Source organism: Ovis canadensis, chromosome 11 (genome assembly GCF_042477335.2).
Source record: "Ovis canadensis isolate MfBH-ARS-UI-01 breed Bighorn chromosome 11, ARS-UI_OviCan_v2, whole genome shotgun sequence".
NCBI lineage: Eukaryota > Metazoa > Chordata > Mammalia > Artiodactyla > Bovidae > Ovis > Ovis canadensis.
Genome location: NC_091255.1, coordinates 33,053,595 through 33,075,506, shown reverse-complemented (window position 1 = coordinate 33,075,506; position 21,912 = coordinate 33,053,595). Strand labels below are relative to the sequence as shown.

At 54.9% G+C, this 21,912-nt stretch overlaps 1 protein-coding gene across 2 annotated transcripts in view; it reads left to right on the top strand.

The window, feature by feature from the left end:
- Positions 1 to 2,053: 2,053 nt before the first annotated feature.
- Positions 2,054 to 21,912, top strand: part of CAMKK1 (calcium/calmodulin dependent protein kinase kinase 1) — a 29,768-nt gene continuing 9,909 nt past the window's right edge. For both annotated transcript variants that reach the window (XR_011259812.1, XM_069603147.1), the window contains exons 1-10: positions 2,054 to 2,206; positions 9,935 to 10,336; positions 11,224 to 11,271; positions 12,032 to 12,085; positions 12,485 to 12,536; positions 12,788 to 12,921; positions 13,367 to 13,403; positions 14,239 to 14,260; positions 16,033 to 16,121; positions 20,004 to 20,203. Coding sequence is in view for 1 of the 2 variants with exons in the window: in XM_069603147.1 (XP_069459248.1) it covers positions 9,977 to 10,336; positions 11,224 to 11,271; positions 12,032 to 12,085; positions 12,485 to 12,536; positions 12,788 to 12,921; positions 13,367 to 13,403; positions 14,239 to 14,260; positions 16,033 to 16,121; positions 20,004 to 20,203 (996 nt within the window). In the remaining variant the exon portion in view is untranslated. The remainder of the gene's footprint in view (positions 2,207 to 9,934; positions 10,337 to 11,223; positions 11,272 to 12,031; positions 12,086 to 12,484; positions 12,537 to 12,787; positions 12,922 to 13,366; positions 13,404 to 14,238; positions 14,261 to 16,032; positions 16,122 to 20,003; positions 20,204 to 21,912) is intronic.

Sequence of the window (21,912 nt, the reverse complement as noted above, 5' to 3'; positions counted from 1 at the left end):
AGTTGTTTGATCCTGCATTCTTTTGTTCCTTTACAATCATTAATTACTGGGACCTGTTCATTCATTACGGAGACCTGTTCAAAGACAAGCATTGTGGCCAGGCTTGGATCACAAAAGCAGCTTAGGGCACAAACGACTTCTCTTATGCCAAAATGCCACATTTGGTTCTTTTTCTCTGGGACTCCTTACTTTATCTGCTTACAATACCAACTCAGGACTGTTTGCCCTGAGGCTCTTATGTGGAATTTCTGTTATGTAAGTCAGAACTGATTCTGCCTACTACAAAGATTTTTGGGCTTCCCTGGTGGCTCAAATGGTAAAGAATCTGCCTGCAGTGCAGGAGACCTGGGTTCGATCTCTGGGTTGGGAAGATCCCCTGGAGAAGGAAATGGCAACCCACTCCAGTATTCTTGCCTGGAGAATTCCATGGACAGAGAAACCTTGTGGGCTACAGTCCATGGGGTCACAAAGAGTCGGACATGACTGAGCATCTAACACTATACTACTACAGAGATTTTTTTCCCCCTAAAACTGTCTGTCCTCAGCCCCTGTGTATTTTCTCTGAGTTATCTCACCCTTTCCCATGGCTCTACTGTGGGATCTTCCTGATAACTCCTCAAAACGTCTCACTGGCCCAGCTCTCTTCCCTGAACTCCAACCCCACACATCTGATCCCTTGATTGCCATATAAAATTAATTATTCACTCAGCAAACATCTTTCATGCAATGTGTCAAGCTGTGTGCTAGATGAATCAGGCACAGTCCTGCCCTCAAGGAGATCACAGTTCAGAGAAGGGAACAGGCAAGTAAACAGATGGGGTAAACTTCCAAGGAAGTCCCTAAGGAGGGTTGCTAACCCATGTTGTGCAGTGAGGTCATAGGAAAGGGTTTCTGGTAGAAGAAGCATTGAATCAAGCCCTGAAAGGAGTAGAGCCAGTGGTTAGGACTGATGTCATGGAGAGCCTGATTAGATCTATTCCCAGGGTACTGCTGAGCCATGGGAGATTCCTAAGCAGGAGCTGACCAGTTAGACTTGTGTTTCTGAAATATTGTTCTGCACACCAGGTGGAGAAAAGCCAAGTGGGTGAGGGTGGTGGGGGAGGGTGATGAGGTTGCTTGGGGCTGGGAGTCCCAAGAGGAGGCGGCTGTAGCAATTCAGGTGCAAGAAGACAGTGATCTGAGATAATGGAGGGACAGAGAGGTAGAAACAAGTGGCTGGATTCCAGGAATATTTAAGAAGTAAGTTGGGCAGGGCTTGGTGATCTACTGGTTGGAACAGGAAAGGGGTCGGCTATCCAGACTCCCAGGTTTCTGGCTCCAGATCGAGACAGGGACGCAAGAGGCTAGGTTTGCGGGTGTGATATGGGGCTCCGTCTTGGACAAGTGGTGGAGTGAGGTGCCAGAGGGTATACAAGTACAGAACGTAACTGAACCAATAATTGATGAACTCGCCAGGGAAGAGGTGGGCTACCTCGAAGGTCAAGACCTCCTGCCCCAGCTAGGCTATTCCTGTTGCCTGCTCATAGGTCCCTTCCCCAAGTGAGAACTCGATTCTGACCCCAGCATTCTGTTAGAACCGCTTCCCTTTTCCTCTACACCCCACGCGGCAGAAGGTTAAACTCCAGAATCTATCATTCAAGGCCTTTCTCCCTGGCCCTAGGCCTGGGCCCCATCCAGTGGCTGATCTCGCTTCGCCCCTCCCCTAATAAACACTGCCCCTCATCCCCGCCCCCGAGGGCGGGGGGTGCGCACTTGCCCCTGCCAGGCCGAGATGGCTGGGGGACAAAGGGTAGGGAAGCACCCGTACCCTCCAGACCCCGCTAAGGGGCGCGGGGCGCGTCCTGGAAGGATTTCGGGCGACTCCAGGTACCCTGCAGCCGGGCGATGGGGGCGTGACGAGGCTGGTCCCGCCGCAGGGGGAGGTGCCGCTCTGGAGCCACCACCCGCCGCGGCCCCTCCCCTCCGGGAGCCGGGCGAGAGTCCTGGGCTCTGATTGGGCGACGCCGGAGGGGGGCCGCGCGGTTCCACCAATGACCGCGCGCCGGGCGCGGCAGCTGGCGGAGGAGCGAGCGCAGCCTTGGAGCCGCGGCGCCGCGGGTCTGAGCTCGGTGATCTCGGCCCTGGGAAGGCGGGCGGGGCGGGGTGCGCGCCGCGGGAGCGAGCCTGGCAGCCTGCAGGGCCGCGGAGACTGTCGTTGGGCGCTGAGGTAGGGGTCGGCTTGAGGGATGGGGGGTCAAGGGCGGGGGAGCGGGAGGCGGGGGACGAACGCCTGATCGTCTGCCCGGAGCCTGTAGGGGAAAGGGATGGTCTGGGAGGTTGCGAAGACAGCCCAGACCTAGTCCATGCGGGGATCCTCCCCCTTCTGTCTGCGGGGCCCAGTCTTTGGGGTGCCTCCCGGAGCCTGCATCTGTCTGCGCTGGCACCCGGGACCCGGGACCGCATCTCCGAGGGCGCTCCGCCGTCTGCGTCCCTTGCCTAGCTCTGATCTGCGGGACCGCGTCCACACCCAGCGCACTACCCCCTCCCCTGCTCTTGGTGGGAGGCCGTGCCTATGCGGAGCGGGCCCAGACCGGGGCACCCACGTGTGGATCTGCGCGGAGCGCTCCGCCCACACGGCCCTCCCCCGAGTCTTCCTGCAGGAGCTGGGGCTGGAGGATGAATGGGACAGATGCAGCGCTCTCGTGGCTTCGGCTGCGCTGCGCAGTCCTCCTGGCTGGGGCGGGGGCGGAGGGGGGCGGCGGAGGTGGAGGCTGCGGTGGCTGCGGCCTGACAGGCGCAGAACTGGTAGCTCGGAGGGTGCACACGTGCTCGGGGACCTGTGTGTGGTGTTTGGAGGCGGGTGTGCGTGTGTCACGTGGGCATAGGAGTGTGCCTGTGTGTGTGAGGGGGGTGCATTTACTGGATGGAGTGGTGTGTGAGGGCGGGTCACGCGGACATGGGCGTGCGCCTGCTCCGGGAGTGGTGTGTGTATGTGTGTCTTTGGGGTACAGGAGTGTGTAGAGAAGGTTCTGTCCCAGGTCACAGGACTATGTCTCGGTGGGCACATATGGGGTTTCTATCCGCCATGGGGGCGGGGAGTCTGCAGGAGCAAACAGCTTGTGTCCTTGAGGATGCACTGGTCGCCCCCACATCCCTCACTTTTCCCTCTAGAGCACACAGATGGAGCACCCACCAAGTGCCAGACTGTATCCTAGGCCCACAGACTTCGGGGACCCCTGCCTCTTCCTTGGCCTGTTACCCCTAGTCCCCACAGAGGGCAGAGGGATCTTTTTTTTTTTAATCGCATCCAACGCAGTCACTCCCCTACTCAGACCCTTCCTCTGGCTTTCGAGATTTCCTGGTCTCTGTCCAAAAAGACCCCCAAGGCCAAGCCCTGAGTCCCAGCCAGGAAGTGGCTCTCTGTCATGCACAGTGTGACCTTCCATCGCCTCCTCTGAAACTCTTACTCAGCGATCAGGAGCTTAAATGCCACCTCCTCCAGGAAGCCATCCCTGAGACCAGGCACAGTGAATGACTGCGCCTTCTCATCAAGGTGGAACTCAGCTTGCCATCAGGTACCTCTCACACACGGACACCACACTCCAAGGACATCGGCCTCCTTGCTGTTCCTCAGATAGCATGATCACCGTCTTATCTGGCTGCATTGGGTCTTAGTTCTGACACATGGAATCTTTGAGTCATGTGGGATATTTCGTTGCAGGATCTTCGGCTCATGGACTCTGTTTGTGGTACATGGTCTTAGTTGCTCAGCGGCATGTGGGATCTTGGTTCCCTGACCAGGGATGGAACCCGTGTCCCCTGCATTGCAAGGTGCATTCTTAACCACTGGACCACCAGGGAAGTCCCTGGGCCTCACTCTTGATTCCCCTCAGACAATTATAATTTTTTTCTCCACAGCATGTACCACTTGACATGCCATCTATTAATTCCCAGCTTTCTTGTTTGTTGCTTCTTATCCCACTAGAAATTAAACTTCATTGAAGCAGGGACTTTGTCTTTCTGGTTTGCTGCTTTATCTCCTGGCACCTAGCACTGTGCCTGGGCGCATACAGCAAGTGCGCAGTTGAGGTTTTTTTCACGTGAATGAATGGCTCTGGTCTCCCTGGCTGCTTCCCAGCCTCTGAGCCCCAGTCTCCTCGCTGCTCAGAGTGAGTTCTCCTGCTCTTCTGTCCTTCAGATTCCAAGATTCTGGAGGCCAGGTCTGGAAGAACTGAGACCAAACTAACTTGTATGTTAGCAATATTCCCTCTAGGAAGTGGTATGGAGCATGGGGTGGGGTGGGATTGAGGTGTGAGCCTGGGGGTGGGTGGCAGGTATGGAGGAAATAGTGGGGAAGGATCTGGACTTTTTAAGGAGTTAAGTTTGGTGACCTCACCCAGCTATGGGGAGATCAGGGAGGAGATGTCTGAATTGTCCTCCAGCAGCCAAGGAGAGGGAGGTGTGTTCCTGGCAGAAGGCACAGCCTGTCCGAAGGGCTGGCAGCACATGAGAGTCTGCAGTTTGGGACTTGCGGCCAGAATGGAGAGTAAGTGGGGTAAGGTTCGGGGGTTAAGGATGGGCAAAAGGGAAACAATGGGTGCTAAGGAGGGCTGCCGGGCTTCTGGCCTGGGAGAACCGGGAGGACGGTGGCACTCATCTCTGTGATGGGCCAGAGGAGGAAGAGCAGACTCGAGGGAAATGCTGAGCTGAACTGGAACTGAGCTGCCGGGGAGCACCAAGGGGAGGAGGCCGCTGGCTGGAAGGAGTTGGGCTGGAGGCGTGGACCTGGTTTGGAGGATGAGGAGGGGCAGAGAGAGGAGGGAGGACCTGGAAGACATCAGCAGGAGGCGCTGAGGATGTGCTGAGGGCTGCTGGGCTGAATTAGGCACAGAACCCACCTCAGTGGCTGGGGCCTCCCTGGGGATGGTGGGAGGGGGCGTTGTCACAGCAGGCATCCTCCAGCATGACTTGGCAGCAGACGCCTGGGCCTCCCCCGAGGGGACTGAGTCATCCCAGGCGGAGGCGGGAGCCGAGGAGGCCACCCGTTGCCAGGGCCATCCAGACACTTGTCAGGAGCATAAACACAGCTCCTGTGAGGCAGCCCAGGGATACCAAGGCCACCTTCTATGTCTGGTCCCAGGGGACCAGACCACCTCCTTATAGCTTTCCCTTCTCGCTTGTCCCCTGGCAACCAGGGCCATGTCTTGTCTTGCCTAGATGGTAGCTGGGCCCCTGCTCAACCTGGCCCTGAGATTCCCAGCGGCCTTCCAGAGTTCAGGGCGAGGTCTGAAGACATGCATCCCAGGCGGGGCTGCTTGAACCAGTGTGGATGAGAGCAAGATATGCCTGCTCTGTCCTCTTCTGGGCCTCCTCTGAGGGACCAAGGTGATGAGGTTCGATCTTGAAAAGGAGACCTGGTCCTGTGGGGTCTGGAGCCAGGGTTTGCATCCCCTGTGTGCTGTGGGCTAAGTCCCTTAATTCATGTCCGACTCTTTGCGACTCCATAGACTGTAGTCCGCCAGGGTCCTCTGTCCATGACATTTCCCAGGGAAGAATACTGGAGGGCATTGCCATTCCCTCCTCCAGGGGATCTTCCTGACCCAGGGATGGAACCCAAGGCTCTTGTGTCTCCTGCATTGGCAGGCAGGAGGGCCTCCTGGGAAGCCCCCTGCATCCCTTAGGAGCAGCCAGATACCTGGGAATGAGGTGGGGATGAAGGACATAGCCTGGAAGGAGAAGTCTGAGCTGGGTAATGTGCCAGGCCATCCTGGAGCCAGGGGTAGATATGGGACTATACTTTGTGGGCTTGTTTTTTTTTTTGTTTTTTTTTTAAGAGTAGCTTTTTTTTCTTTTTTGTCTGCACTGAGTCATGGCTGCTACATCTGAGCTTTCTCTAGTTGCAGCGAGCAGCAGCCTCTCCCTAGCTGTGTGCATGGGCTTCTCTTGTTGCAGAGCACAGGCGTGCGGGCTTCAGTAGTTGTGGTCACAGGCTTAGTTGCCTTGAGGCATGTGGCATCTTCCTGGATCAGGGATTGAACCTGTGTCCCTGCATTGGCAGGCGGATTCTCAACCACTGGACCACCAGGGAAGTCCTGAGGCTGCACTTTGTATGCACAACAAGGCTCTCTCTCTCGGTGGTGACAGACGTATCCTAGCCCCACATCACTCAGGCACAATCTGCTTCAATGTCCATAGTCTCATTCACTTCCTCCCATAGCCCTGGGAGGTGGCAGGATGGGGGCTATCTATCCTATTCACATGTGAGCATACTGAAGCTCCAAAATTTCAATGATGTGTCCAGGGAAACATAGCCCCAGTCTGGGAGGACAGCTGGGGGTCGTGCTTCTCAATGAGGAAGGGCCTGACCCCGGCCATTCTCAGCTGCAGGACCAAGCTGGTCCCTAGGAGGCTCCCCATGCCTGTAGAAGTCCTTGCTCTGCCCTGGGCCTGGCTGCCAGCCTGTCTGTCCTTCTTTTTGCCCATGTGGCTCCTAGCTAGCCGCCAAGTCAGTTTCTATACAGTGTCTACAGAGGCTTCAGCTTGGGGATGGCCTTGAGAAACACCCTGGGTGAGCTTCCAGAGAGGGGTGGGTCCTGCCCAAGACATACAGCGCAGCCCAGCAGGCAGCCCCAGGCTGGTGGACAGGTGACTGGGTGGGAACGTGGGAAGTTCCAACTTGACTTTCTGAGATCAGGTTCCCATGGCGCCCAGCGGGTGCAGGGCCCACCCCCTCCCCCAATCCTGGGGCACGGGCACACAAAGACCTCAAGACACACGATGCGCATGAACATGCTTAACCATCGAATGTAGACCACAGCCATAGATTTTTGTCGGGCAGATGGGCTCCTGTGTGCAGAACCCCCTCTCCCCTACACACACTGTCACCCAGAGCTGACAGCCCTGCTCGCCCATATTCTCTCACTTGACACACACCCTCACACACAGGGTGCCAGGCCCTGTCGCCTGAACACAGGCAGGAACCTGGGGCCTCCCCGGGGCACCTCCTGCATAGCCGTGCTTAGTCACCTGAATCTGATCCAGGCGAGAGGGAGTGTGGAGGGCCTGACGTCAGCCCTCACAGCTGCCTCTGCCGCCCGCGCCTCCATCTGGGCCACCGCGTGTCCCAGGCAATCACAACAACAGCAGTGCAACAACTCAGTTTTACGGGGCTCTGTTAGGGGCAGGTCCGGTTCTGAGCCTGGTAAGGGCGTTCCTTCCTTTACTCCTCCCAGCCACCTGGGCAGTGATACTGCTGCTAATCCCATTCTGCAAGATGGGGAAAACCCAGGCACAGCAGTCAGTCACCTGCCCGTGGATGGGCACGCCGCCAGGAAGGGGCGTTGGCCTGGCAGCCTGGCTTCAGAGCCTGGGTCCTAAACCAGGGAACAGGGCCCCAAAGTGGAGCAGGAAGGGTCTGCCCTGACCTGAGGTGTGACCCCAGACCCACACCTGTCGCTTGCAAAGCCCTACTTTCCTCATCTGAGAAAAAAAGGGTGACAGTCTCAGGGAAAATCATATGCAAATTTGTTGGGCTCGGTAGCCTGTGGCCTCTGCCTGTGATGGTTCTCAGGCCCCTGGGTTCCTGCTGGGGACCAGAGGACAAGAGTTCCAGGCACTGCCATCCGTTCCCTGCTGTGGGCTGGGGTCTTAAGCTCCTTGGGGTTCCCTCTCTCCTCTCTGCTTTCCCATCTGTGTAACGAGGCCAGGACTGTAATGATCACTATGGCAAGTATTTATTGAACTCCTACGATGCCTCAGGTACTGCTGCAGAGGCTAGTGGTCTTACGGAGTCGAGGCAGACAAGAACCCTAATCTATGGAGTTTATGTGGGAGAAAAAGAACCTACAGAGTGAGGGGGAAGGGTGGCAGGGTGGGCCACGCTTGGAGGGTTCGTTTTAGCCCTGGCTTCTTCCTTCTTGCAACCATCTGGTTCCTAAAGCCCTTCTGATGCTCTAATCCCATTCTATCTCCTCCAGGAAGGCCTCCATCATGCTCCAGCCCTACTTACTTCCTCACCTACTTCAGAGAAGCCTTCCCAATGTTTTAGTCTCTTTGCCACTCTAACCTCCTCCACGGAGGCCTCCCCGATGCTCACATTCCCCTCACTCCTTTAGGTCCAGCGTCCATATCTTTTCCTGTTGCCAGTCTAGATTCCCTTCCCCGTTCCTTTCTGCATGCCAACATCAGCTCCACCAGGCTACCACTCATTCAATACTTTGGGTGTCAGACACAGGGGGTCTGGATCATGCCCTTACCCACAATCCATTTCCAAGTCTTGTTGTAGGCTTGAGAATCTGGGAAGGTCCTGTGTCTGTAGTACAGATGGGAAGACTGAGGCTCAGAGCTGGGAAGGAGCTGCCCTGGGTAGGTTGGCAGGCAGGACTGGAGCCCAGCCCAGGCTCCTCTGTAGCCAGTGGACTCCAGCGAGCCCAGCCTCCTTGACATCTGTCAAAGTAAGGTGATGGGGGAATAAGGAGTGAGATAAAGACCATGTCCTCAAAATCGTTTTGTGGTGGCAGTGCAAGTCACCACCAGACAGGAAGGGCAGAGGGTCAGGAGTCCACTCACTTCCTTTTCCGGAGAAGAGACTGAGTCTCAGGAAGGGGGAGGGGCACCAAGTGGGGTGGGGCCTGTGCTCAGCCCTAGGCAGAAATGGAGTCCCAGCCTGCGTATCCGGGTTCAGCCCGGGGTCAGGGTTCAGCCCAGGGATGTGGTTGAATGTGAGGGCTGGGACTGGACACTGGAGGTTGGTTTGGGGTTCAAGCTGGAGAAGTCTGGGGTCTTGCTGGGGGCTCAGACTGCAGTAGGACTAGGGTGCAAGACCAGGGGAGCATCTCAACCTGAACAGATGAGGTGAACATTTTGGCCACATGAATAAACTGGAAGGGAAAACCAGGAGAAATAAGTGCAGTGAAGTCTCTGTTCACTGTCATCAGAGCAGTAGCCCCCTCCTCTAACGGAGCCTGTCCTGGGCTGCAGGCTCTGCTGGGGCAGGGAAGGGAGTGATGGCAGACTTGCCCTGTGGCCCTAGAGAGGCCTCCCTGGAGAAGGTGCCAGGGTGGGAGAGGCTGGAGCCCCAGGAAAGTCTTCTTGGAAGCAGCGACAGGGGTGGAGGGGGGGACCTGAAGCATCAGGAGCTCAGCTCAGCTTCAGGCAGCGCAGCGGCGGCGTCGGCAGCCTTGGAATGCTCTGCTGTCAAGGGGTGGAGCTGTGAGTCACTGGGCTGTCTGCTGGATGGGGGCCCGAGCTGACCCTGGGTTCTGTTTCTGCCAGTGCCGTGAGGCCTCCAGTTCTGCCCATGTCTGTCTGTTCTGACTCCAGAATATCAAATTCTCCCTGCTTCCCTGTGAAGCCAGCAAGGCTGATGTGCCTGTTTTACAGATGGGAATACTGAGGTCTAGAGGGCTGGTGTGCAGCAGAGCCAGATGAGTTCCTGGAATTCCTATTTTTAAAAAATCTGTATGTATTTTTGGCTGTGCTGGGTCTTTGTTGCTGCGCCGGCTATTGTCCAGTGGCAGCGCGCAGGCTTCTCATTGTGGTGGCTTTTCTTGTAGAGCACGGGATCCAGGGCCCTGAGCTTCAGTAGTTGCGGCATGTGGGCTCAATAGTTGCTGTTCCTGGGTTCTGGAACTCAGGCTCAACTTCAGTAGTTATGGTGCATGGGCTTAGTTGCTCCATGGTATGTGGGATCCTCCCAAATCAGGAATCGAGCCCGTGTCTCCTGCATTGGCAGGTGGATTCTTTTCCACTGAGCCATCAGGGAAGCCCCCTGGCATTCCTTTAGTGAGGAGGGAGACCTCCATTTGGATGCTGGCGACCCAGGCAGAGGGAACAAGCAGGGCAAAGGCATGGAGATGGGACTCACAATTTGTGGCTTCGGTGGGAATAGGGCCTGGGAATCTGACCTCCTTGCTTGGTGGCCAGGACTGGAACCTTCTCTGCCCTCTTTTCTTAGGTTCCCCATAAGGCTGCACTGAGGACCCCCTTGACTGTGGCAATGGAGGGGGGCCCGGCGGTCTGCTGCCAGGACCCTCGGGCTGAGTTGGTGGAGCGAGTGGCAGCCATTGATGTGACCCACTTGGAGGAGACGGATGGCAGCCCGGAGCCTCCCAGGAACTGTGTGGACCCTCCGTCACGGACCAGAGCAGCCTCCGTGATCCCCAGCGGTCCTTCAAGACACCCTGCAGTCCGGCCCAGCCTCTCGACAAGGAAGTTCTCCCTGCAGGAACGGCCAGCGGGGAGCTGCCTGCAGGCCCAGGCTGGGCCTTATGCCACAGGGCCTGCCAGTCACATCTCCCCGCGGGCCTGGCGCAGGCCCACCATTGAGTCCCACCGCGTGGCCATCTCGGACGCAGAGGTTGGTGGAGCAGAGCTAGGGGGTGCCCATGAGCTTCTCAGCAGTCCTCAGTGAAGACCTTTTGCTGTTCCCACCCCTGCCACACAGCTGTCCAGACGTTGGTTTGCATACCCCCGGAGCTGAGGAACTCACTACCTCTCTATGTGGCCTCACCCCGCCCAGGGGAGCTCCATCTGAGCCAGTTGCTGCCTCCTATAAGTCCCACCATTGCCACTCCCAGTCTAAGCCTAGGAAACAGATCCCTCCCTTATTCCCCAAGAAGTCCGTTTAGAGATTTGAAGATAGACAGTGTGTTCTCCTGTCCCCCAAGTCTTCCCCAGCTTGAGTCCCCCACTTTTAATCCTACCTCATAGAGTCTGCTGTGACTCAGAAACTGCCAGCATGCTGCCAGCCTCTGGACTCCCACTGGCTCTGTCTTTGCCTCTTAGATCTAAAGTGAACCTAAGGACCAAGCAAGCCACAGATTTTAGAGGCTGAGGTTTTTATGCCTGAGCCAGGGCTCTGGTCTCCTGTCCTCATTTTTCTTGTCTACATAGTCTCCTCATTCACCTTCTTCTAGAAATACTGCTTGTGGGTTTCTTACATCAGGGTCTCCCAGCTCCCAGTATCCAGGTGGAAATTAGGGCATTTTTCCACCACTTGTCAGGGAGCAAAGCACAGGCAAGGTTCACCATTCACATTTCCAAACGTTATCCAAGTCTTCTTGTCGCTTTCAGTATTACTTTTGGTGTTGGCACCACCTCACTTCCCCATCTAAACTTGAAATGTTGACCAGGCCCAGGGCTGGCAGGGAGGGGCCTGGGGCCAGGACTGGGCCCTGGAAGTGCACGAGGGGTGCTGCTTCTGTATCCGGCTCTGCCTGATGGCCCCTCTCCTTTCCCCACCAGGACTGCATACAGCTGAACCAGTACAAACTGCAGAGTGAGATTGGCAAGGTAGGCCTGGGGGCAGCCAAGAGCAGGGGGAGCTTGTCCTGGGGGTTTGCGGAGCCAGCCTGTCTGGATCCTCCACAATCCCCTCTCCTCCTCTGGGAATGTGAGGCTGAGCCAAGAAGGTCCTGCCCTAGATGTGAGGGAAGTTTTGTCCTCTACAGGGTATGGGACATAATTCTTGATTCCTGACTCCCTGGAGTTTCATACGTTTATTTATTTATTGACTGTCCTGGGTCTTCCTTGCTGCATGGGCTTTCTCTAGTCGCGGTGAGCAGGGGCTACTCTTTGTCGCAGGGCATGGGTTTCTCACTGCGGCAGCTTTTCTTGATATCGATCATGGATCTAGGCTCACGGGCTTCAGTAGCTGGGGCTCACAGGCACCAGAGTGTGGGCGCAGTAGTTGTGGTGCATGGGCTTAGTGGCCCCATGGCATGTGAAATCTTCCTGGACCAAGGATCGAACCCTTGTCCCTTGCATTGGCAGGTAGATTCTTAACCACTGAACCACTGGGGAAGTTCTCCCCAGAGTCTGATGGAGGGGACTGGGGAAGGCATAGAGCTGTGCTGAGCCCAGCAAGGGCAGTGACCAGGGCATGGAGCCCTCTCCTTGCCTACCTGAAATTTATGCCCACTGGAGGCCAGGGTGGAGATGGGATGTGGGAGGAGATGGGGGGCAGGGGCAGTTCAGGCTCCCCTTCTCCTCTCCCCCTAGTCCTGGGGTAGGCTGCCCTGTCCAGCAGGGGCTGACCTATGCCTCTTTGCAGGGTGCCTACGGCGTGGTGAGGCTGGCCTACAACGAAAGTGAAGACAGGCACTATGTAAGTCTGGGGAAGGAGGGAGGTGTCGCCTACACTGGGCCCTGGAAGACTTGGGGGTGGGCAGAAGCTGTGCCAAGACGGTGGACAAGGCTGCCTGTGAAAGGAGTAATCTCCCTGTCCCTAGCGGAATGCAAAGGGAATGAGCTTCTTGACCCTGGGAATATGCAAGCAGAAGGCTGGATGCCTCCGAGGGGAGAGCTCTAGAAAGTTGTTATGGGAAACAGGGGTAAGGCCTAAGGTTCAGTCATGGCCACCTCCTAACTCAGTGTAACTGCAGCCAGTCCACACGCTCAGTGCCACGTGCCCATGAGCCTTTCTGGACCTCAGTTCACATGTAACCTGCCTGTTCTAGTTCCTGGTGGCTCCACGTAAGTGACATCTCTGCCCCTCCCTCCTCAGGCCATGAAAGTTCTTTCCAAGAAGAAGTTACTGAAGCAGTATGGCTTCCCACGTGCGTATCTGTCTGGTCCTGTGCCTGGGAGCTCCTGGCCTGGGGGCGGAGGAGGAGGAGGCCTCGGAGGCTAGTTTCGTTAGGACTGGGGGTGGACAGGCAGAGAGTGAGCAAAGGCCTGGTGGTGGGACTGTGCTTGGTGGGTTGAGGCCAAGGCCAAGGTCTTGCAAGATTCTTGCTTGAGGCTGGTTGCAGGGCTGTGGTGAGGCCCAGCCTCCTGTGACAGGCTGGACTCCTGTTCTGGGTCACAGGTCGGCCTCCCCCCAGAGGGTCCCAGGCTGCCCAGGGAGGCCCAGCCAAGCAGCTGCTGCCCCTGGAGCGGGTGTACCAGGAGATTGCCATTCTGAAGAAGCTGGACCACGTGAATGTGGTCAAGCTGATCGAGGTAGGTAGTGAGCCGGTGAGGCCTATGGAGTAGCCCTTGGTGCAGGGGGCACCTGGCATAGACCCAGGGATTTTGCCAAGGGGGGTGTGCCAAGGGCAGGGCCAGAACTGGGATAGGGTTGGCCAGAAGGCTTCTGGGGTCAGGTGAGGCTGCTCTGGAATGTTCTCAGGTTCTCATGGAGGGGGACGAGCTGCTCCAGAGATAAGAAGTAAGCCCCATGGCGGAAGGGGAGAGGGAAAGGGTGCCATGTGGTGGGACAGGGTGCCGTGTGGTGGACCAGGGTCAGGGGCCAGTGGTTTCTGAGGCCTCATTAGCCTTGTGCTGGCACAGTTCCTGTTCCGTCATCTGGGCTGGTTGCAGAGCACACGGTGGGTCCTGGGGCTGGCAAGCACCCCTATCCCAAGCCTCCCCAAGTCCCACCCTCATGTCTGCTCCTTCTCACCAGGTCTTGGATGACCCAGCTGAGGACAATCTCTATTTGGGTGAGTGACCCAGCTCATCCCCAAAGTAGCTTACCTGGGTGGGTCCAAAGGCTCCCCAGGGACATACTTGACCTTCAGATGGGCCTTGTGAAAATGCACTGACCTCCTGGGGACAGGGAGGAAAGACATGTTTTCAAGCCCCAGATTCTCTCCCCAGCCCTGCTGAGCCAGACTCAGGATATCCAAGTAGAGTCAACCAGTGTTTCCAAACCCCCACGCCACTGATTGGAGAGACAGTGGATCAGGCAGATACAAGAAGCAGGCTATGTGATGTGTGTTCCCAGGCCCTATCTGATAACTCCATGCCTCAGTTTCCTCATCTGTAAAATGGGGGTAGTAATGGTATCTACATAATAGGGTTGATGTGAGAAGTAAATGAGTTATTACATGCAAGACACATTAGCTATTGTTGTTAGTAATAGTAATACTGATGCTGTTATTTAAGTTCCTGGTGCTTGATTCAGGCTTGGGCTTAGAGGCTTTCAGGGAATGGGCCAGAAGGAACACAGGCTTAGGAGTTAGAAGCCAAGGCTTTAGCCTCCATTCCCTCTCCTACCTGCCCCTTCTCTGAGACTCAGTTTCCCCGGTTAAAGGGGTTCATGATGATGCTCCTCACTCGGCACCTAAGGTTCCAGTGAGGCAAGTTCATAGTAGACCCGTTCTCAGCCATTTATCTTCTCTGATACCCTGGGACCCCTCTCCTGTCTCTCCCTCAAGTATGCCTGGATGCCTGCCCCCTCTCCCACCCTCCAGAAGGGGCAGGGATCTTGGCATCAGCTGTGTTTTCAGCCTGGCTGCAACTTACCTACTCTTCTTTTCTTCTCTTTTCTTTCAGTGTTTGACCTCCTGAGAAAGGGGTAAGTTCCCCATTGCGTTCAGGCAGGATAGGTTTTCCTTTCCCTCCCCATATCCCTAATCCTAGGGTCAGCTACTCTAGTGAAAGAAAGAGGCCCAGGCTCTGTCCTTAGGGAGCTGTGGTCTGGGTTCAGGGGGTAGTGTGGGGGAAATGGGTGGGAAACGAGAGACCAAGACGGTGATTCTTTGAAGGCTGGTGGGGTCAGTGAGGCTGGAATAGTCAGGGAGGCCTTAGGAAGAGGGGGTGGATTTCCAGCCAGGCCTTGAAGAACTGGAAGAAGATTTTGATGACAGTGCGAGAGAAGAAAGGAAAAGTATAGAGATGAAACTCAACTCTCACCTGTACTCAAATCACAGAAGAGTTCTTTCCGTTTTACACATTTTGTGAGTTAGGTAGCTGGGACTCCATTCACTCCCTTTTACAAGAAGGGAAGCTGAGGTTCAGAGAGGGTAAATGGCTTGCTCAAAGTCACACAGCGAGTCACTAATGAAATCTAGGGTTCTAGCTTGGACTGTGAAGAAGGCTGAGGGCCGAAGAATTGATGCGTTTGAACTGTGGTATTGGAGAAGACTCTTGAGAGTCCCTTGGACTGCAAGGAGATCCAATCAGTCCATTCTGAAGGAGATCAACCCTGGGATTTCTTTGGAAGGACTGATGCTAAAGCTGAAGCTCCAGCACTTTGGACACCTCATATGAAGAGTTGACTCATTGGAAAAGACTCTGATGCTGGGAGGGTATGGGGGCAGGAGGAGAAGGGGACGACCCAGGATGAGATGGCTGGATGGCATCACGGACTTGATGGACGTGAGTCTGGGTGAGCTCCAGGAGATGGTGATGGACAGCGAGGCCTGGCGTGCTGCGATTCATGGGGTCGCAGAGTCAGACACGACTGAGCGACTGAACTGAACTGAACTAACTCACTTTTGCCTTGTCTACCCTTCTCAGGGTACGTGCAGAGCAGCAGATAGGGAGTAGTGGGTGCAGGGCTCGGTGGACTGGGCTCCTTAACCACTAAGGTCTTGAATACAGGCTGTGACTTGTCTCTCTGTCTGGGAGGCTCTAAAGACCAGTTCTGGGAAGAAGCAGGGAATGTGTCCTTTAAGACTCAGGGGCTTTCAGCATTTTTGAACTCTGTTCCAAGTAAGAAATAAAGTTTTACATTGCCATTCATATCTGTAAAAGTAAATGTCGCTCAGTCATGTCCGACTCTTTGCGACCCCATGGACTGTAGCCTTCCGTCCGTGGGATTTTCCATGCAAGAATACTGGAGTGGGTTGCGATTTACCTTCTCCAGGACTGAAACCAAAGTTTTCTAAAACAGTATATATCCTTATTACATGTGATATACTTAGTATATAGGACTTTATTAGAAAAAAAAGAAAAAGCGGTAGCCACCCACTAAATTGAGTTCATGACCTTCTTGATCCTGGACCTATAGTTTGAAAAACACAGCTGTAAATGGAATCTTTGCAACTGTCTGATTGTTGATAATTAAGTACTTAGAAGAAGACATACCGAGCCAATCAGAAGTAAGGTAAAGATAATTTGAAGTTGTAATGATTGAAAAGGGATATTTGCATCTATGTGTATTTTCAAATTTTATTTATATGAGAGAAAAAGCTACTATCTTGTGTTCCAGGGACCCATCGAGCTTAGAGGGCCCATGAAAGGTCCCAGAGAGTTTGTAGGGCCCAGTGAAGGGGAGCCTGCCATCTGCCTTTGCTCATCCTAATTCCAGCTAAACAGCCCTCCCCCGCCCCGCCCTCCCGACAGGCCAGTCATGGAAGTACCCTGCGACAAGCCCTTCCCCGAGGAGCAAGCTCGCCTCTACCTGAGGGACATCATCCTGGGCCTTGAGTACTGTGAGTGAGGGGCTGCCTGCCCCCCTGGTCTGGGGACCCGAGAGGGGACACGTGAAAGGCTGGAGCCCAGGCTGAGCGGCTCTGAGCCGTTCCTGTCAGTCAGTGTCGGTCTGCCAATCATCTTTAGCTGGGGGCGGGTCAATGGGCCGGTGGGCGGGGCCGAAACGTCCTGAACAGGTAGGGTAGCGGCAGATTTCACTGGGCATGCGCCAGGTCCTTCTGGGAGCCTGCTTATTACCGCATAGCCTGTATCTCAAGCTTAGGCTTTCACAGGGCATCAAGAGCTGTGGGAAGGAGTTTGTGTCCAGCTGCTCGAGGAAGAGTCAGTCCTGGCATGGAACCAGTGGGTGGTAGCAGAGTAGGTTTATTGTAAGGAGCCCTAAGGTGATGGAGAGCTCAGCCTCCAGGTTGAGCATCACCTTCAGGCTCAGCATCACCTCCTCTTCAGGTGATGTTAGCTTGGCCTCTGTCTGGAATTCATTTATTCATTCATTTGTCCATTTATGGGTACCTAGTAAATGCCAGTTGGGGGCATGTAGATGTCAAAGACCCAGAAGAGATCTCAAGGATCTCGCAGCCTAGTGGGAGAGACAGGAACCTAAGCAGTGCTTGCCAAGGCTGGGGAAACACAGCAGCTGTCAGCACTAAGGGACCAAGGGAGGCTTCCTAGAGGAGACCGCTTATGAGCAGGGTTCTGAAGGATGAATAGGAGTTCACTGGCCAGTTTGAGGCATGGTGGGAGGGTGTACCACGTGGCAGCAGCATAGAGGGGAGTAGGCATGTACTATCTGAGAAGGGGGACTTCAGTTTGGTTGAGTCTAACCAGGGAGCCAGGGACGGGGAAAGATGATGCTGGAAGCAACTGTCCAGGCCACACCTCGAGGGCTGGGAATGTCTCTGCAAAGGACTTTCGTGATTTCATCCTGTCAGCCTTGTGAGACCTAGAGGGCTTTGAGCAGGGGAGAGGAGTGATCGGATTTGTGTCTTAGAAAGCTCTGTCTGGCAGCTGTGTGGCGGCTGGATGGAGGGCAAGAGGCGGCCAACTGGTTAGGGAGGAGGCTGGTTTTGCAGCCCAAGTGACAGATGGTGAGTCCTGGATTAGGGCTGCGGCAGTGGGGAGCAGATGTGAAGGAGCTGGGGTGGCCAGCACTGGGTGACTCTCTGGTCATAGGGAGAAGGGGGCCTGCACGCACCTAGAGTCCTGGCCTGGTTTGGGGAGTGGGATACATCCCCCCTCTGAAACCTCAGCTTGGTTTATCAGAAGCATCTTCTCTCCCTAGGGGATCAGGTGAGGGCCAGCTGAGGTTTGACCTGCAGCAAATGTCTATCTCATTTGAGCCACTCCAGTGCCTTCATGTTAATGCTGTCTTTGTACATATGGAGAAACTGAGGCACAGAGAAAGAGAGCTTTGCAGAAAGTCCCTACAAGGGCTTAGAAGTGTGAGAGGAGGGCATTTCAGCCTGGTGTGGTTGCAGCAGACACAACTCTACACCAGCTTGGCTTCCACCCACTTCCTGTCCTCGGCCTGTTGTCTCTCATCCTCTCTCTGCAAAAAAAAAAAAAAAAAGCCAAGCTGATCCCATCTGACTCTTGGGTAAAGCCTCATCAAGACCTAGCTAATCACGGTCGACGAAGGGCTTTCTGGAGTGGATAGGACAGCACCAGGGGCTGGACAGGCAGACAAATGGAGACCCGGGGTGCTGAAGGCCCACCTTGTGATTCCACACCTGAGAAGGGGGAGTTGAGGCTCCCTGTGCTCTGGGAGGCTCGGGCCTGACTCTCGCAGACGGGGCCAGCGCAGCCGTGCAGGTAGGAGAAGCAGTCGGGTCTGGAATATGCCTGAGAGGTCCACCTTGTAGGACTTGCTGATGAACTGGATGTGAGAGTTGAAGGAAAGAGGGGTTTTTGGTTGAGCAATTGATAGTATGGCCATTAACCAAATGGGAAGGACTAGACAAGGAACAGGGTTGTTTGTTGGATGGTGATTGCAGATAGAAAGGTCAAGTTCTGAATTAAGTATGTGTTTGAGGGACTTCCCTAGTGCTCCAGTGGCTAAGACTCCATGCTCCCAATGCGGGGGGCATGGATTTGATCCCTGGTCTGGAAACTAAGATCCTGCATGCTGCATAGTACAGCCAAAAAACAAAAATGTGATCGAGAAATATTGGGATATATATTGCGATGTCTACAGGATGCCCATTTGGATAAATGTCTACAGGATGCCCATTTGGATAAAGAGCTGAGAATTCAAGGGAGAGGCTACAATTTGGGAGAGGCTAGAATTTGAGCCCACTTTCCATGGTCAAATACAGAGCCTCCTGAGCCCCATGCTCGAATGGCTGTGTGTCAAATGCTTCATGTGGACCTGACACATAGGAGGAGAGTGCTGTAGGGTCGTGGGTTCTGTTGTTACACTCTTTTTAATTCTTTTTCTAAAATCACTTTTATTTATGTATTTGTTTCTGGCTGTGCTCGGTCTTGGTTGCTGCCTGGGGTTTTCTCTAGTTGCCGTGAGCTCAGGCTGCTCTGTAGTTGCGGTGTGCGGGCTTCTCATTGCGGTGGCTTCTCTTGTGGGTCGAGGGCCTCCAGGTGCGTGGGCTTCAGGGGTTGTGGCCCCCAGGCTCTAGAGCACCAGGCTCGATATTTGCAGCACACGGGCTTAGTTGCACCGCGGCATGTGGGATCTTCCTGGATTAGGAATCGAACCTGTGTCTCCTGCACTGGCAGTCAGATTCTTTGCCGCTGAGCCACCAGGGAAGCCCCTCTGGTGTTAGCATTATATGACCCTCACTCCTTCTGCCCCCCGCCCTCAGCCACCCTCTCCTTCTCCCCTCCCCTCCCCTGCCCTCCTTCCCGTTCCATCTTCCCTTGTCTCCATCATCCCAGGGTGTGTTGGTCCAGGGGAAGCTATTTGCTGAGTGGCGAGCTCATAAGTGCATGGCTGTGGGTGAAGTCAGTGCCTTTTCTCTGCTGGGACATCTCTGGTCATCTCAGTCTGAGCTGCTTGTCTCTTCCCAGCAGTGCTGGACCCAGGAAGCAGGGTGGGCACTCAGCCTACTAGAGAAGGTGCCATTATCCCAGCCATGTTCATCCTGGAGGTCCCAAGGCCTGGCATGCCCTCCCTCTCCAAAACCCCATTGGCCCAGAGTCCCAGGGCTGAGGGCTCTGCAGGACATCCCACAAGCCTACTCTCAGTCCAAGAAGCAGTGGCAGCTGTGACAGGCTGGGTAGGGGATGGAACTGGAGGCAGGTTTGTTTGTTTAACTGATTTGTTTAGCTGCGCGAGGTCTTAGTTGTGACACACAGCATCCTCAGTCTTCGTGTGGCACGCAGGACCTTTTAGTTGCAGCATACGAACTCTTAGTCGTGGCATGTGGGGTCTAGTTCCCTGACCAGGGATCGAACCTGGGCTCCTTGCATTGGGAACTTAGGGTCTTAGCCACTAGGCCACCAGGGAAGTCCCAAAGTATGGAAAAATTCTGATGGGCTTTGAGCCTGCAGACAGCACTCACATGGGGTGGGGGTGGCCCCAAGCAAGGCCTATGGAGACCCTCTTCCCCCAGTTTCCTTTGACGTCCACTCAATGCCAGGGGCCTTGACTGCCATGGAGAGAGCACCGGGCTTGGAGTCCCAAGATTCCTAGGAGTCCAGGCTTGGCTCTATTACCAACAGCCTGAGTTAGTGTCTTCACCGCATAGCTGAGCAGGGGGCCCTGACATCCTCTTCCGAGGTCCTCATGAGATGAGTGTGTGCAGGGGCCAGGAAGTCCCAGCTGCCTCTCTCCTGGGGTTTGAGGCCGCCTCCAGGGCCAGGCGAGGGCCGAGGGGGCAGTTCTGGGTGAAGGGGCCCCAGTCCGACGCTCGAGCTGCCTCTTTCTGCAGTGCACTACCAGAAGATCATCCACAGGGACATCAAGCCGTCCAACCTGCTGCTGGGCGACGACGGGCACGTGAAGATTGCTGACTTCGGCGTCAGCAACCAGTTCGAGGGGAACGACGCTCGGCTGTCCAGCACGGCTGGGACCCCAGCGTTCATGGCCCCCGAGGCCATTTCTGACTCCGGCCAAAGCTTCAGTGGAAAGGTGGCCCCCAGGGTCCGGTCTGGGTTGGGGTTTAGATGGAGGGGTGGGAGAGCATGTCATGCCATCCCATGTCCAATCTGGGGGAGCCAGGGTCCTCGTGTCTCAGGAGTGAGCACCAAACATGGCCCTCTCCCCCAGGTTTGCCTTTTCCTGGAGTCCAACAAGAACCCCAGCTTGGGTCTCTTCTCGTTCTCCGGCACAATGGCCCCCTGCAGAAATTTCCCACTAGCTGCTCTGTGCTGAGTTCTGGGCTAGGATGTGGAGCAGTCAGAGCTCGGATGGCCAGCTCCCTGCCCTCTGGTCATGGTGAAAGGACAGGAGAGCTCCTGTCTAGGGGGATGTCGGAGGCTCCCCTGGCTTCTTGGGCTATGGCAGTATTTGAACTAGGCCTTAAAGAATGGGAAGAATTTACAGGAGGTGGGGTCCAGAGAACATACCAGAGAACTGAGTGGTGCAGTGGCATTTGGGCAGAGTTTAGAGGGTCTGGAGTTTGGGCTTGGTCCTAAGTGACAGAGGCAGTGGCAAAGCTTTCTGAGCAGAGGCTGTGATTCTGTGTGTCCCCGGACACACATCCTGCTGCCCCCTGTGGAGTGCTGGCTGGCCCCCCTGTGGTTCTGCCGTGGAGGAAATGGTCAAGGAGTTTGGACACGTGTGTCGATATGGAGGTCAAGAGAGGGATGTAAATAGAGATTTTTTAAATTTTTATTTTTATTCATTTTTATCAGAGTAGAATTTATTTATAATGTTGTGTTAGTTTCAAGTGTGCAGCAAAGTGAATCAATTATACATATACACGTACTAGGTCATCCCCATATAGGTCATTTTATCCCATTTCCTTTTCACTGTTTCTCCCTGTATTTGTGGAAGATGTAGACATTATCCCCCCTTTATGGCTAAATACTGCCAGGGATGTTTTCTGAGAACAAGGACATTCTGTTACATAACCACAGTACAGTTATGAAAGTCAGGACATTTATGATCAATAAAAGACTGTTACCTAAGCGACCTTACTCAGATTTCATCAGTTACCCCCATCCTGCGTCCTTTAATGCCTTTTCGTTTTCTGGTTCAGGATCCAATCCTGGGTCAGTTACTGCATTCACTTGTCCTGTCTCTTTGGGGTCCTTTAATCTGGAAGAGTGGCTTGACCTTGGCATTTGTGAAGGAACAGGCCTATTATTTTGTAGAATGACATCAGTTTGCGTTTGTCTGGTGTTGCCTGATTGGATTCAGATGAGGCATCGGTGGCAGGAATGTGTAGGTAGAGATTTGAGGATCACTCACATAAGAGAGAAAGTGGATATGAGAAGAGGAAGTGGGGCTCCAGAAGCGGGAACTTGTAGAGACAGGGCACATTCGAATCCAGGGTGCAGGGGAGCCCCGAGGGGTTGTGGAGGTGACTGAGGACCAGAGGCTGTTCTGGTGTCAGAAAGGTGGATGGTGGCTTCTCCAGTGGATCATCGCAAGAGGGATGACTTCTCAAAGCCAGAGCTGGTTTAGCAAGTATAAATTCAATATTCTGGGGTGCATCAGTGTTATAAGTACTGCAAATGTGACCTTGTAGGCGAAGTGGGTTTTGCACTGTTCTGTTGGAAACACGTCCGGTTTGGGCCCATTCCAAGGAGACTTGGAAACCCTGGAGAGCAGGGGCCCTGATCTGGCCATTCCCATGTCCCCAGTGCTCAGCACAGGGCCTGGCAAAGAACAAG